Below are 15,991 nucleotides of genomic sequence, written 5' to 3'. Positions count from 1 at the left end.
CAATTCCTACGTCTGAGATGGCCCACTCTTCTGAGGGCTCGAGGAACTCTCACACATCCCACCACATCGGGCCCAGGATGCAAATCATCTCTGTGTCATGTGTTCACATTGTATGTGCAGCTGGTCAGTCACTCCGCAGCTGCCTCGGCGGCCAGCCTGGTCACAGTATGGCGATGCTTGTGTTCAGAGTTACCCTCATTTTATTAAACAACGGCCCCACCGCCTCTCACATAACTTATGACAGTTTATTGCCATAATTGTTGTATGTTATTATTAGTTGTTGTGGATCACTCGCTGTGCCTCATTGATAATTAAAGCTTACCATAGGTATGTACGGATAGGCAAAAGCATAGTACATATTGGGTTCTGTACTGTCCCCTGACCCGCAGATCGGGGACGATGGTGTATGCAGACTGTGGCTTTCCCGAGATGCCTTCTGACTCCCTCGCTTACCATCTGGAGGCCTGAGCATGTCTATCCGGTTTTCCATGCGTTTGAACAAGAGGGGTTAGCAGTGGCGTCTGCCTGGAGGAGTTGCTTTGAGCATTAAGTGAGTGGATATGCATGGAAAACTGACTGCAGGCCTGGCGCCGCTGAGTGTAACACCACTCTCAGTGCGACTCACCCAGCAGCTACGCCTGTGAGGGGCTGATGACGTCGGATGGGTCTTTCCGGGAGACTTTCCTCCTGAGCACAGGGCAGTTCCCCTGACATGCCCGTGGACGTCCCACTCGCATCTCAGCCTCAACATGTCTGACCCTGAACTCACCATTCCCACTCTCTTCTCTCCCTTCTATACTCCTCACCTCTATGAACGGCACCATCATTTATCCAATTTCCTAGCCAGGAATTTGCTAGTTTCCAACTTTCCCCTCCCTTGATTCTTTTGACTTTTTCCCGCTTTTATTTCAGAGAAGAAGAGAGAGGGAAAGAAAGATAGAAATATCAATGATGAGAGAGAATCATGGATCAGCTGCCTCTTGCATGCCCCACACTGGGGATAGAGCCCACAACCCGGGCATGTGTCCTGACCGGGAATCGAACTGTGGTCTCCTGATTTGCAGGTTAACACTCAACCACTGAGCCATCTGGCCAGGCTGTGCTCTGACTGTTTCCTCTTGGGTTCCTGTGTGCTGGTGGTGAGGACGATGGGAGGCTTGGCTTTACCCAAGATCTCCTCCACATCTTTTGTCCAGGCCTCAGCAACTGGAATTCAAACGCCAGAGTGCCTCCCCTTCCCCCCACCCCCATCTTCCTGCTCAGTGAGGCAAGGAACAAAGCCTGGCTGCTTGCAGAGGAGCTATAGGGCAAAAGGGAGGCAAACAATATCCTCTTACTATATCCCTTGCGTCTAGGGGGCGCAGTATATCTTACTGATTCTGTTGCTTTTCTCCAAAGATTCCTCTCCCCATTTCCATTGCTCCTGCCTCATTTGGAACTCCATTCTTTAAAACACACACACACACACACACACACACACACACACACACACTGAGTGGCCAGATTATTATGATCTCTGAACGCATAATAATCTGGCCACTCCGTGTATATAATATAGAATAAAAGGCTAATATGCAAATTGTCCCCTCGACCAGGAGTTCAACCAGCGGGCAGGTGGGGCCAACCACCAATGTCCCCTTCCCCTGGCCAGGCTGGTCAGGCCCCACCCATGCATGAATTCATGCACTGGGCTATATACTGAGTGGCCAGATTATTGTGCACTTAGAGATCATAATAATCTGGCCAAAAAAAAGAAAAAAAAGAAAAAAAATCTGGCCACTCAGTATTTGCTGATCAAATTCATCCTATCATGTTGATGGCGTATCCCAGTGGAGATGGCTTCTTCCAACCAGACAATGCGCCATGCCGCGGTGCTCGTATTGTGCAGGAGTGGTTTCAAGAACATGAGGGGGACTGTACCTTGCTTAGGTGGCCCAGCAATCACCAGATCTCTATCCAATGGAGCATTTGTGGGACGAAGTTAAAGAGCCATCAGGCAGCTGGTTCCACAACCATCAGATCTCACAGGCTGGACAGTGCTATCCATCAGGCACGGTGTCAGATTCCTCGCATCACCTGTCAACATCTCATGGAGTCAGTGCCAAGAAGAATAGCCACAGTGTTGAAGGCAAAAGGTGGCCCAACGAAGTACTTGATGGGGTGGTCATAATAATCTGGCCACTCAGTGTGTGTGTGTGTGTGTGTGTGTGTGTGTGTGTGTTTGTGTGTGTTTCAGAGAGGAAGAGAGAGAGAAACATCAGTGATGAGAGAGAATCACTGATCAGCTGCCTCCTGCACACCCCACACTGTGGATCAAGCCTGCAACCCAGGCATGTGCCCTTGACCGGAATTGAACTTGGTACCCTTCAGTGCACAGGCCGACATTCTCTCCACTGAGCCACACCAGCCTGGGGAGCTCCATTCTTTTATCTTTATCCTTGTTGGGCAACATTCTCTCCCCAACCTTGAGAGTCAAGTTGCTAAAACAGTGGAAAGTTTTGCAGTTGACACTCCTTTTTGTTAAAAAAATAAGATTGGGGGGGAGGGAAAAGGGGCCCCCGTATATGGTGATAGGAGAAGATCCGACTCTGGGTGGTGAGCACACAGTGCAATACACAGATCTTTCACATAGAAGCCCACACCTGAAACCTGTGTGTTCATGATGACCAATGTCACCCCAGTAAATATAATAGGAATAAAGAAGATTAAGACACTGACTGGCCTACAAACACTGGAGCAATTCTGTCTTCACTAACACCAAGCTTAAGCACGAGTGTGCTAAAGGAAGGGGCCCAGGGCAGTCACGGACGGCGAGTTAGCAGTGATGTGCGTTAGGCTCACTGGCCCTGCGTTTCACCTGCCTAAGATTTTCAACACGAGAGGCTAAGTGGGGCTTGTTTTGCTGTAGATGGCGTGTAGGGTCCTCACGGCAGGTCCTTCTCACACGCTGAGCCTGTGTGAAGGCAGGGCTTGCAGGTGCTGCCCCGCCCTAGCTCTGGGGAACCTGAGATTGGACCCTATGATTTTTAACCACTTGGTGAGGAGAAACAGGAAAAACCATCATTTAAAAGTTGCAAGTAGCCCGGCTGGTGTGGCTCAGTGGTTGAGTGTCAACCTATGAACCAGGAGGTCACCGGTTTGATTCCCGGTGAGGGCTTGATCCCCAGTAGGGGATGTGCAGGAAGCAGCTGATCGATGTTTCTCTCTCATCTGTTTCTAGCTCTCTATCCCTCTCTCTTCCTCTTGTAAAAATCAGTAAAATACATTAAAAAAAAGTTGCACGCAGCTTTGGTTTTAGAGGGAGAGCCCCCTCCTCGGCTGAAGCAGTCTGCTTTGGAAAGCTGCTACACAATGTGGCTTTGGTTCCCACACTTAAACCATTAGTCACAGCGAGCAGAGGAATGTTCCATCTGGTGGAATGGGAAATGCTTGTCCCATTGTGCTTTTTATTTTCCCTAAGTGTGTTTTTTTTTTTTTTTTTATTGATGCCAGAGAGGAAGGGAGAGAGAGAAACATCACTGATGAGAGAACCATTGATCAGCTGCCTCCTATTAGGGATTGAGCCCACAACCTGGGCACGTGCCCTGACCGGGAATTGAACCATGATCTCCTGGTTTACAGGTTGATGCTCAACCCCTGGGCCACACTGGCCGGCCCCCGAAGGTCTTTACAGGAGCTGAGACCCAGGGCGAAGGGGACTCACAGGAAAGGAGGTGAGAGCGGCAGGCAGGGCACGGGATGGCTGGCTCGGATGGGCGTTTGGGATGTGTTGAGTGGGCGTGTCATGGTGTCTGAGGGCTTGTTAGGGTCAAAGGCCCCTCACACCCTGTGGTGGCGGTGAGTCTGTTCTGCTGGAGGTGACTGCACGGCGAGGTGAGCGGAGGCAGGATATAAAGAGGGTCTAACCCAGTGGCAAGGACCACGCCCCTCCCTGGGCCTCCTGACAGTGTTTGGGCTCGCGGGGGTGTATGTGCTGAGCGTGGCGGGGCTGTGGGAAGCTGACCTCGCCCCGGGGGCAGGCTGAGAGGCCGTGTGCGTGAGCTCCTGCCCAGGTCCCACCGATGCCCAGCGGAGCCGCCGTGCCAGCCGCCAGCCACGTGAGCGCTGCGGTGTGGCTGCTCTGACTGAGCAACTGACATTTTAATATACTTAAATTAATTTATTCATTTTATTTATTTTTTAAAATTTATCTTTATTGATCTCAGAGAGGAAGGGAGAGGGAGAGAGAAAAATCAATGATGAGTGAGAATCATTGACCGGCTGCCTCCTGCAAGACCCCCACTGGGGATGGAGCCCTCAACCCAGGCAAGTGGCCCGACTGGGAATCGAGCCGTGACCTCCTGGTTCAAAGGTCAGTGCTCAACCACGAGCCACACCAGCCGGGCTAAATGTAATTTATTTAAGTTTAAATCTAGACAACAGGTGGGACTAGTGGCTACCACACTGCACAGCTCCAGTCTGAGGCAGGGTCTGCAGAGCCGGCTGCCTGCTGATGCCAGGAGAGGCTGAGGATGGTGCTGTGAGTGGGCGGAGCTGCCTCTGAGCCTCACAGCCAGACCCAGCAGGGGGCGGTATCCTGGCTGTGCCAGGCGCCGGCTGCCTACGAGCAGGCCCCCCCACACGGACCATGCCGGCCGCACCCAGAGCCCAGGTGGTGGGAGCCACGCCCAGGGCGCGTAGGGACCCTATGCCCGAGGGGGCACCTTTCCCCGAAGCAGAGCCTGGTTTCACTTGCTTTCAGCTCCTCGGGGCGGAGGGGCCGCGTTGCCAGGCTGTGGGACTGATTTCTGCCTGTGCCTTACACGCACACTCACTTTCTCACCCTTTTGGAAGCCACAAATGGAGGTGTCACAGGGCCACACCCCCTCTGCAGCCGGGACACACACACACACACACACACACACACACACCATGACGGACTTTCCTTCTTCCAGTTCTGGTGGCCCAGGGGTTCCTTGGCTCGCGGAAGGCTCACACCAGCCTCTGCCTCTGCCTTCACATGGCCGTGGGCCCAGCCCCGTCTCTGGGGCCGTCTCCCTTGTCTCACAGGAACCGCCTTCCTGCACTGGGACTGCATCGAACGCGATTCATTAGCAAAGACCCTCTCTCCACAGGCTGTGCGTCCACGGTGAGCCGGGCGGCTGCCAGGCGGCCACAGCCCTGGGTGCGTGTCCCTGCGCCCCGTCCTCCCCGGCACTGGAGCGTCGCCTGGTCTCGCTGCACTATTGCTCCTTCTGCCCGCCTTTGCCTCACCCTGTGAACCCCGGGTCCGGTCTCATCTCCCTTCCTCTGTCACCCTCTGTGCAGCACCCCTTTGCCCAGTGTAAAATCTAAAGTGCATCATTTAATCACTACGTTTAAGAAACAAATACTTTTATTGGTTTCAGAGAGGAAGGGAGAGGGAGACAGAGAGAGAAACATCAGTGATGAGAGAGAATCATTGATCAGCTGCCTCCTGCACGCCCCCCTCTGGGGATGGAGCCCTCAACCCTGGGCATGTGGCCGGACCGGGAATCAAACCGTGACCTCCTGGCTCAACCCCTAAGCCAATGGGGGGGAATACTTTGAAAGTATGTGTAATATTTCAACAAGAAGATTTATTTTTAAAAAACCACAAAAAACAACTTCCTCTTCTCTGGTGCACGGCCCTGGCTGATGCTCTGCAACCTCCGCTGCTTCCCCAAACCCTAAGTCCTGCCCAGCTCAGACCGCAGGTCTGACGTCATTTCTCTATAACGTTTCCCTGTGTGGTCTCACCGCCCCGGCTGACACCTACCCGCCCCAACGCTGCTGTCTCCCCACCCCAGCTGTCTTCTCAGTCTCCCATTTGGGTGTCTGATGGGCAGGTCCCACCCCAGCCCTCCCCACCTCTCCTGGCTCAGTGGGTAACATCACTGCCCCTTCATTGTTCCAGAAAAACCTGAGTCACTCAGGACTCTTCTTCTTTTCCTTTCAAACCCTTTCCCCTCTATCTTCCTCCCCCTTCAAACCGCTAGTAAGCAAGTCTTCTCTGTTTTTTTTTTTTTTTTTGGAGGGGGAGAGAAGCATTAAATATTTCTTTAAATATGTTTGATTTACAATGTTTAGTGAACCAGTATATTTATGGAGATAAATTATTTCTAGGCTTATAATGTAAGAGCCGTCTGTTACCCCATCCAAAATTTTCATTCCTCAAAGCAATCATTCTCAATTATTTTAGCTACTTTTTTCCCACTATTCTGTATTTCAATATCTGTCATATAGTGATGTCTTGTTTTTCAGCTATAAGCGTTGTCTTTGACTTTTGACATTGCCCTCTCCACCAAACACATACACTTATTATCCCATCTTCCAATCTAGTTTTATTACAATTTTTGGTTAAAAATCAGTGTTTAGTGTTTATGGTAGTGTGACTGTATAAATATTATTTGCAGATAAGCCATGCAATGTGCTACTGGAATTCTTTTTCCCCTCCCTCTGGAGTTACTACGTGGCTTTTTTTGGGGGGATTATTGAGAATTAAAAACACTTGGTTGGGGTACGTGTGGGAGGGAAGTTGATGTGTCTCACACCGATGTCTCCTCTTTAACCTTCCCTCCCTTACAATCGCTAAAAATCAATGGGGAAAATATCCTCAGGTAAGGATTATCAACAACAACTCACTTAAAAATAACAGATTTACAGGAAGTTGCAACAATAGCAAAAAGCGGTCCCCTCAGCAGTGACATCTTACATAGCTGTAGCATAGAATCCAAACAGGGGACCGATCCTGGTAAATCCTAGGCCACGTTCAGATCTCAGCTTTAACTGTATCTCAAAGCCACCACTTCTCTGCTTTTGCCACCACGTTTTCTTTCTAGATGACCATCATCTCTTTTAGGATTATTGCAATATCCTCCTGATTTTTAAAAGAAATATGCTTTTACTGATTTGAGAGAGGAAGAGAGAGGGAGGGAGAGAAACATCAGTGATGAGAGAGAATCAGTGACCGGCTGCCTCCTGCACACCCTTCCTCCCCGCACTGGGGATCCAGCCCACACCCAGGCATGTGCCCTGACTGGGAGTGGAACCTGGAACTCCTGTCCGCAGGCTGCACTCTATCCACTGAGCAAACCGGTGAGGGCTCCTCCTGATTTCTTGCTCTTGTTATTCTTCAGCAGCACGCCAGTAAACCAGTGCCTGAATCAGATGATTGTAGCTTCATGTGGCTTTCCTGGAGGAGGCAGTCCAAGAGCAAGGGTGGAGCCTTGGCCAGGACGTGCGGGAGAGCCGAGGATGTGGCCATGGAGCGGGCCTGAAGATGGGAAGACCCCTGACGAGCTAAAATCTAAAATCCCTGGTGACAGAGGAAGGGAGATGAGACGGGGCGCCCCAGCACAGGGCGGTGAGGGCACACTCTGCGGGCCCAGGGAGGGCGTGGGACAAGGTGTCCGTGGGGATGAGATCCAGGTCCCAGAGGGCCTCGGAGGTCATGATGAGGAGTTTGGGTTTTAGCCCCAGCCGGTTGGCTCAGTGGATAGAGGGTCGGCCTGTGGACTGAAGGGCACCGGGTTCAATTCTGGTCAAGGGTTGCAGGCTCCATCCCCAGTAGTGGGCATGTGAGAGGGCCAATCAATGGCTCTCTCTCATAGTTGTTCTCTCTCCCCTCTCTGTAAGAATCAATACAAAAACCACTAAAAAACAAAAACCACTAAAAAGTAGCGGAGTCGGTCTTTTGTGTTAACGCCTCCTCCTGCCCCCTCCCCGGGAGGCGCTGGGATGGCGGAGGGATGTGCACTTCGTGAGGCCACACGAACATGAGATGGCCCCCACTTCAACGTGAGCGTGTGGCTGGAGAGCCTGTGCCCTCATGCCAGCGCGGAGCGCTCCCCTGGCTGCTGCCCTGGAGCACCGCCGCAGTGTGGGCCGCAGTGTGCCGGCGGGCGCCGTGGGCCGCAGTGTGCCAGCCGTGGGCCGCAGCGTGCCGGCGGGCGCCGTGGGCCGCGGCCTCGGCCTCCGCATCCTGCCGGCATCCTGCCCGGACAGTGGCTCCCGCCCGCCCTCCGGCCCGGCCCACCGCCCTGCGGCTCTCTAGGAATCTGACTTTGCACTATTTTTTTTTTCATATAAAAACATTATAATTTATTATTTACTTGTGGATTTTTCTGTTAACTTTTACCTTGAATTTTATTTTTATTTATTTATTTATTTATTTATTTATTTATTTATTTTATAGCAGTGTTTATTGCCACTTGAAACTCTACTTATTTCTTTATAAACCATCTCTCCCCTCTGTCACTCTGTCATAAAAAATGCCTCCAGGCAGTAACCTTGTTGGTTGGGACCCTGTCTTTTTTTTTGTTACTGTTATTATTATTTTTTTTTAAATCAATCTTTATTGTTCATATTATTACAAAGGTTCCTCATTTCTTCCCCCCTCCACCAGGTTCCCACCCCTCCCTCTGCCCCCTCCCCATCCCCCATTGTCCTCATCCATAGGTGCACAGTTTATGTTCAGTCTCTTCCTCCCTCCCTTTCCCCGATAGTAAATCCCTTTTCAGATAGTAAATCTGTTACTTAGCATTTTCTCATATCAATAATACCTCCACATGCCCAATGATACATTTCACACAAAAGACATTTCCAAATAGGTCAACCAGCCTCATCCAGGCCCCACCCAAGGCACTCACAGATCAACACCCCAGCCCTATACTAACTCAACACATCCAGATCTAAGCCTTCATCACTTGATTCAGCAGACCCTCAAGTTCCCACAAAAGTTTCCAGCCATGTCTGAGAGGCAGCCGTGGGGCAGGGGCAGGCGAGGAGCGAGCTGTTCCGGGCCTGGCCTCTGTTGCTTTGGTTCGTTCCACAACCAGCTGCTCCGGGTCTGGTCACTGCCGCTCCCGACCTAGTTGCTCTGGACTTGGCTGTTGCTGCTACAGGCCTGGCCGCACCCGACCTGGCTGCTCTGGGCCCGGTTACTTCGGTCCCGGCCGCTCCAGGCCTGGACGCTCCCAGCCTGGCAGCCGCTGCTCCGGGCCTGGCCGTACCAGACCCGGCTGCTCCGGGCCTGGCTGCTCCCAGCCTGGCAGCTGCTGCTCTGGGCCTGGCCGCTCCTAGCCTGGCAGCCGCTGCTCCGGGCCTGGCCACTCCCAGCCTGGCAGCCGCTGCTCCGGGCATGGCCGCATCCGACCCGGCTGCTCCGAGCCTGGCCGCTCCCAGCCTGGATGCTCCGTGCTTGGCTACTGCTGTTCTGGGCCTGGCTGCTCCCAACCCGGCTGCTCTGGGCCCGGCTTATCCGGGCCCGGCCACTCCGTGTCTGGGTGTTCCTGGACTGGTCACCCTGGGCTTGGCCGCCTCTGCCTCAGGCCTGGCTGCCACTGCCCCAGGTCTGGCTGCTCCAGTGCTGGCCGTTGATGCTCTTGTTCTGGCTGCTGCTGCTCTGGGGCCTGGCCACTGCTGTTCCGGGCCCAGCTGCCACTGCCTTGTGCCTGGCCACTCTAGGCCTGGTCGCCGCTGTTCCAACATTCTGTCCCTTTTTTCTTTTTTTAAAAAAACAACAACACGCATTTATGTTGCAATGTTGGCTGGTGAGTTGAGTTCTGACTTAGTCTTTGATTTTTCACGATCTTCTTTGTATTCTTTCTTAAATAATTTTACTATCATTTGCTCTCACTTGATTTCTTCACATTGAGAACTTCTTTGGTTTCTTCCTCCTTGTCCTGGGAGCTCAGCAGGTTGGCCTGTGGTACCCCTTTGTTCTCCGCAGGCTCCTGCGCTGCTTCAGCCTGTTGCCGGGGTCGGCGCCGCCCAGGAAGCAGCCCCTGTCCTTGGCTCCGTTGCCCGCGCTCAGAGGTCGAAGGCTCGGGCACCCCCCCCCCCCGGGGGCCCCGGCTGGCTGGTGTCCGGCAGGGGCTCCTGCTCCCTGTCGCGTTCCTCCAGTCTGGAGCTTTCTTTCTCCTTCCCACTAGGGGAGTCCAGGATCAGAGTCAACAGACTGTCCTCTGCGTGCAGTATGCGCGACTCCGGGGGCTCGGCCTTTCGCCGCGCTCTCAGGACTCCACCTCACAGCCCCGTCTCCCCCTGCCTGAGCCTGGGTCCCCAGGGTCTGGCCCATAACTTGGGGCTCAGCGCTGCCGGTTCGGGGGTTCAGCCCAGGCTGGGGGTTCTATTTCCTTCCTGCTAGGGAACGCCAGGCAGCACCCAGCCCTCTCCTCCTCTCCGGCTGCGACCTCTCCGCGCGCATGCGTGCGAGCGTGCAGCATGTCTCCGTACCTTAGGCTTTTTCAGCTCCTCTGATTTTCCTTCTGGTTTTCTCCCTCCTTCCTATTGTAGAGTTTTCAGTCAGTCGACTACCTGTAGCTCTGGGCAATGTCCACTCTACATTTTAGTTGTATTCCATTGAAATTGTTGTGTGCTGCTGCGGCTAGGTGTCTACCTGAGCAGCCATCTTGGATCCTCTTTGCACTATTTTTATTGTGGTAAAAACACATGGAAAACTTACCATCTTACCCATTCTTAAGTGTACAGTTCAGTAGTGTTGGGTACTAGTTTATTTTTTAAGCCTATCTTTTTAATACATTTTATTCTTTATTGATTTCGGAGAGGGAGAGGGAGAGATAGAAACATCCATGATGAAAGAGAACCATTGATTAGCTGCCTCCTACACAGCCTACACTGGGCATGTGCCTGACCTGGTTCATAGGTCATTGCTCAGCCACCAGCCAGGCTGGCCGGGCTGGATACTGGGCCTTCCACCAAGTGCTCAGAAGGAACCGCTCTGCCCAGAGCTGACCACGGAGTAAGAGGGCCTGGTGTCTGCACCGCCTCCCCCAGGCCCCGGGCAGCAGGGAAGGCCGTGGGGGAGCCTCAGGCTGCCGGCTTCGGGGACCTGGGCCCGGCGCGGCCGTCCTAGCACCTGAGCCAGGACACGTGTGCAGTGCAGCCTGCACATGGCCTCTTAGGGGAGGGAGCTGAGCAGGGCCCGGCGCTCCCCTCCCCCGGTGATGGGCCCGCTCCTGCTCCTCGGCTTGCCCAGCACATGCCCCCCCACACAGGCACAACCGGCGCGGGCATTCCCGAGGACCAGTGTGAGGAGGAGAAGGGCGCCACCTCTTAGCACTCGTTGGCATGTCTCAGGGCCGGGGTCACCGTGGGCAGGGGCCCGCGCAGAGGGCAGGTGTGTCCCGCTAACCAGAGCGGTCCTGAGCGGCCGCACGCTCGGTGACCCCTGGGGCGGGTCAGACCTCACGGGCCAGGCGGGCCGCAGTGGAAGGAGCAGAGCCGGGACCACAGGTTCCAGAGGTCAGTTTATTGTGACTTTCTCCCTCCTCACGGGGAAGCCGTAAGCGGGGGCACAATGCGTGTCGCAGGGCGAGGCAGAGCTGCCAGGGGCTCAGGGCCTGCCCCAGGCCCCAGGAGCAGGCTCCGGCACCGGCGGGGCTGGGATGGTGGGAGGAAACATTGGGGCCAAACCCTGTGGCTCTGGGCGCCCTGGCCCCTCACCGCCTCCAGGTCAGCTCTGGGATGCTCAGGGCTGGGACAGACACCTGCTCAGCTGCGGGGGAGGCAGCAGGCCCCTTCCAGCGTCCTGAGGGAGGGAGAGAGGAGGGCCCTCCTGCACCCCTCTCGCCCTTTAGCACTGCCGCTGGGCGCGGCCCCAGGGAGGCCGGCTGTGGGAAGAGGCCAGCTTCAGGCTGGGGGAGGCGCCCCAGCTCTCCGCTCACATACGGACCACAGGCCGCAGCTCCCTAGTCTGGGCGGGCTGCTGAGGCTCTGCACCAAGCACACCTCCCTCCTACAGGCACCCTTCCGCCCCACAGCCCCTCCCCGTCCTCACTCTCCATCAGGCCCCAGCCTGGCTTTCCTTTACACAAACTCCCCAAGAAAAGGCAGGAAAACCCTGAATGAACTACAGAAGCAGCAGCTCTGGAGCAAGGAGGAGAAGCCAGTGGTGTGTGGAGGGTGGGAGGCGCGGGGGTGGGGAGTGGGTCGATGATGGCATGCAGCACAGGACTCCTTATGAGGGTGGGGTCCCCATCCCCCCCAGGTGTCTAAGGGACTGGGGGAGGGGTCAGCTGACCGGACAGGGCCTGTGGTTTCCTGCGTCCTCTGTGGCCCAGCCGGTCACAGGTCACAGGTCACAGGGAGACGAAATCCATGGCCTGCAGGAGAGGCAGGGAGAGCAGCAGCAGCAGCAGCCACGAGGCATCCTGGGCCAGCAGGCAGGCGCCCCTGCACTTGACCAGCTTGTCTGTGGGGAGAGACGGGGAGAGGGCAGAGCAGGCGTGAGGAGCAGCCCAGGCTGCCCTGCGGGGAGATGGTCGGCTCCCTGGGGAGGCTGGCGCCATGAGGCTCTGGGCCGGAACCAGGCCAACCTGGTCCAGCAGAACCAACCACCTTTCCCACGAGCAGGGTCCTGAGTCTTTGAGCTAACATCATATCCACTCTCTGCTAACATCCTCACGGGAAAACTGGGGGTGACTAGCCAGTGTTGCTCAGTGGGTAGAGAGTCGGCCTGCAGACTGAAGGGTCTGGGGCATGTACTCCAGCTGCAGGCCCCTCGCCCACCTGAGGCCCTGGTCAGGGATCACACAGGAGGCAACCAATCGATGTGTTTTTCTCACGTCGATGTTTCTCTCCGTCTTTCCTTCTCTCTCCCTAAAATCAGTGAGAATTAACAAAAATACAACCAAACAAAACTGGGTGAGGTGGCCGGGTGAGCCCCGTTCTCCAGGTGGGGAGAGGGAGGCTGTGGCGGCCGGGTCATGGTGGAGGCCGTGACTGGCCCTGACCCTCGCCCCTTCTCTGAAGGCAGGGACTCCCAAGGGCGCGGGAAGGGGAGAGGTTGAGGCGCCCCCTCTGGCCAGCGGAGCACTGCCCGCTCCCGCGCCCCTGCAGCCGCCCGGCGCTCACCTCTGAGCACAGAGATGTTTCTCTGGGACACGTGCAGCTGGCCGGGCAGGTGCAGCTCGCAGGCGTACAGCCCCTCGTCCCGGGAGCTGAAGCCGGACAGGTAGAGGACCTTGAGGGTGTTCCTGTAGGTGAGGTTGGTGCGCGAGCGGTACGTGTGCTCGGGGACGCCGATGGTGCCCAACAGCACGTGCTTCTTGGCGTCCCGGGTCAGGCTGAACTGGAACTGGATGGGCAGGGTCGTGGTGTTCTCATGGCGGCAGTCCAGGCGCAGGCTCTGGTCCTCCAGGCAGGCCGTCAGGCTGGTCACCTTCTGTGCGCTGGCCACCTGCAAGCCTGCCCCACAGCGCCCCTCTGAGCAGGGGACGGCCGGGAGGGGTGGGGGCTGCCCAGCAGGAGGCTCCCCTCCTCCCACAGCAGAGGGCCCGCCCTGGAGGGCGCAGGGCCCCCCATGTCCTGTGAGCCGAGCCCTCCCCCAGACACCCATGCGCCTCAGGGCCAGGACACCCTGGGGAGCTCCCCAGGGAGGTTCCAGCTCCCAAACCACCCAGGCCGCCACTGACTGAGGGATAAAAGCACCCTTTCTGCCGGGGCCTCCCAGCAGTTGCCCTTGGATCCAGGAACCAAAAGGTCATGGGTTCGATTCCTGATCAGGGCACATGCCCCAGTTGTGGGCTCGATCCCCAGGGTGGGGTGTGAAGGAGGCAGCCGATCCATGATTCTCTCTCCTTATTGATGTCTCTCTCTCTCTCTCTTTCTCTCCCTTCCTCTCTGAAATAAAAATATATATATAAAAAAAAAAAGAAGAAGAAGAAGAAGAAAGAAAAAAGAAGATGATCCCTGCCCGGTTTGGCTCAAGTGTCCCAGGTTCGATTCCAGTCAGGGGCATGTGCCTTGGTTGCAGGCACAGTCCCAGTGGAGGGTGTGCAGGAGGCAGCTGATCGATGTTTCTCTCTCATCGATGTTCTAGCTCTCTATCCCTCTCCCTTCCTCTCTGTAAAAAAATCAATAAAATATATTTAGAAAGAAAAGAAGAGCCCTCCCTCCGTAGTCATTCCCACCTTCCCAGCCAGGAGGAAGCAGCTGGCTTTTCACCGGAGGAAGCTAGGCTGCTGGAAGCCCAGCCCGCCCTTGCTCAGTACCTGTCAGCAGGAGAGTGACACTGAGGACGGGGTTCATGGTGCCGAGCTCGGTCCTGGGTCTGTGGGTGGGAACAGGAGTCAGCCAGGAGGAGCCGGCGTGCCATGGGGCTGGGGCCGGGACACAGGAGGCAATCAAGCCTTCCCCAGCCCCGGGTCCTACTTCCAGCGGCCACCGGCTGCCCCTCCTTCCCAGGAGCGCAGGGGAGCGCAGGGGGGGGCGCAGGGGGGGGGGCGCAGGGGAGGGACACAAGGGGGCGCAGGGGGGCCCAGGGGGAGCGCAGGGGGGCACGGGGGGCGCAGGGGGAGCGCAGGGGGGGCGCAGGGGAGGGACACAAGGGGGCGCAGGGGGGGCGCAGGGGAGCGCAGGGGGGCACGGGGGCGCAGGGGGAGCGCAGGGGGGGCGCAGGGGGCGCAGGGGTGCCGCTGGCTCTGTGATCTCACCCGTCAGGGAGGCAGGGACTCCTACTTGTAAAGGTGGCAGCGCTCACACACACCGGTGGCACGCTCACACACCGGCACCACCTCAACCACTCAGTTTTTTTTTTGTTTTGTTTTTTTTTTAATCCTCATCCGAGGACATTCAGAAAGAGGGAGGGAGACAGACAGGGCTGCCTCCTGTTTCGTCCTGACCAGGAGGGACCCGCAACCAAGGCCTGTGCCCTGACTGACCACAGCCTGCGCAGCCAGGCTCCAAACGCTTTCCATCCCGCACCCTCTGAAAACAAAGCCGCTCTCCGGGCTTCCTAGTTCGCTCAGAGGGAACGTGTCCTCGCTCCCGGGCGGCAGCGCCCAAGGTGCTCAGGGATGGACGCTGGGCGCCAGCGAACCGGGCTGTGAGGTCCGGAGGAGAGGACGGCGGGCCGCCGCGCCGCCTCTGCGGTCAGGGCCGCGGCCAGGCAGCACCACAGGCTCCGCTGCGGGCGGGCGCTGCCGGCGGGGCGGTGCGGGGCTGCCCGCGGCGGCGATGCGGGGCGGGGAGGGGGCTGCCCGCGAGGCGGGGCGGGGCGGTGCGGGGCTGCCCGCGGGGCGGTGCGGGGCGGGGAGGGGGCTGCCGGCGGGGCGGTGCGGGGCTGCCCGCGTGCGGTGCGGGGTGGGGAGGGGCTGCCCGCCGGGGCGGTGCGGGGCGGTGCGGGGAGGGGTGCCCGCGGTCGGGCTGCAGAGGAAACCGAGAGGCTCCAGATGCCCAGTTCTCCCCGCAGGCCTCCTGGGCCGGCCTCAGCGCTCTCAGGCCTGGGCTCTATTCCTCCCCCCGTTCTTCTTTGCAACCGCAGGCGACTCAGCGGCACCAGCCGGGCACCTGCGCTCCAGGGAGGCTGCGGAGGGCCGCAGTGTGCGGCCTGCCCTGCCGGGCGCCCAAGGCGCAGTCCGGCCGCGCGCACTGCCCCGCGGCTGGGGGGCTAGGGGGCTGGGGGGCTGGGCCCGCGGCTGGGGGCCGGGGGGCTGGGCCCGCGGCTGGGGGGCTAGGGGGCTGGGGGGCTGGGCCCGCGGCTGGGGGGCTGGGGGGCTGGGCCCGCGGCTGGGGGCTGGGCCCGCGGCTGGGGGCTGGCCCGCGGCTGCGGCACGGCGAGAGGAACCCCTGGGGCCGCAGAAGAACGGGGGCGGCTCTGGCTCGTGGACCCCGAGCCATGGAGAGAGGCGCGAGCTTGGGGACGGGAGCTGAAGCAGCAGCGTGGCAGAGGGAAGGCGTGGGGCTGCGGGCCGGGGCTGCGGGCCACAGGGGGCGGGAGTGGGCTCTCACAGACCAACCCCGGCGAGGCCCCGCCGCCCTCTGCCCTCTCCGGCGCCCACGAGGAAACTTTCCCGTCGTTCGGCCACTCCCGTCCCCCGCGGGGCTCCCCGCCAGCGCTTCCAGTTCCTCCTCCCCCGCCAGGGCCCTGCTCTGCGGGCCCAGCCTCCGAGTTCCCCCAGCTCACCGCCTCCTTCCGCTGTACCGCCCTGCCTCCTCCACCCACACCCTCCACCCCTCCACCCCCTCT

At 57.7% G+C, this 15,991-nt stretch overlaps 1 protein-coding gene across 1 annotated transcript; it reads right to left on the bottom strand.

Moving 5' to 3' along the window:
- Positions 1-10,421: 10,421 nt before the first annotated feature.
- On the bottom strand, positions 10,422-14,153 carry THY1 (Thy-1 cell surface antigen). The gene is made up of 3 exons (XM_084895647.1): positions 14,016-14,153; positions 12,877-13,209; positions 10,422-12,214 (listed from the first exon to the last, which is right to left on the bottom strand). The coding sequence occupies exons 1-3, from the start codon at positions 14,050-14,052 to the stop codon at positions 12,102-12,104; spliced, it is 483 nt and encodes a 160-aa protein (XP_084751773.1). The 5' UTR covers positions 14,053-14,153; the 3' UTR covers positions 10,422-12,101.
- Positions 14,154-15,991: the final 1,838 nt, after the last annotated feature.

Source organism: Pipistrellus hanaki (genome assembly GCF_964339955.1).
Source record: "Pipistrellus hanaki genome assembly, chromosome: 9".
Taxonomy (NCBI): Eukaryota; Metazoa; Chordata; class Mammalia; order Chiroptera; family Vespertilionidae; genus Pipistrellus; species Pipistrellus hanaki.
Note: the sequence above shows the minus strand (reverse complement) of the source record. Positions and strands in the feature narration are given on the sequence as shown.

Bases quoted from the DNA above. Each gene is read 5' to 3' on its own strand.
- THY1 (XM_084895647.1), bottom strand. From the start codon at position 14,052: ATGAACCCCGTCCTCAGTGTCACTCTCCTGCTGACAG. The intron at 13,210-14,015 runs GTACTGAGCAAG...GCTGTGGGGCAG, and splicing joins TGTCACTCTCCTGCTGACAG to GCTTGCAGGTGGCCAGCGCA. The intron at 12,215-12,876 runs GTGAGCGCCGGG...CTCTCCCCACAG, and splicing joins AAACATCTCTGTGCTCAGAG to ACAAGCTGGTCAAGTGCAGG.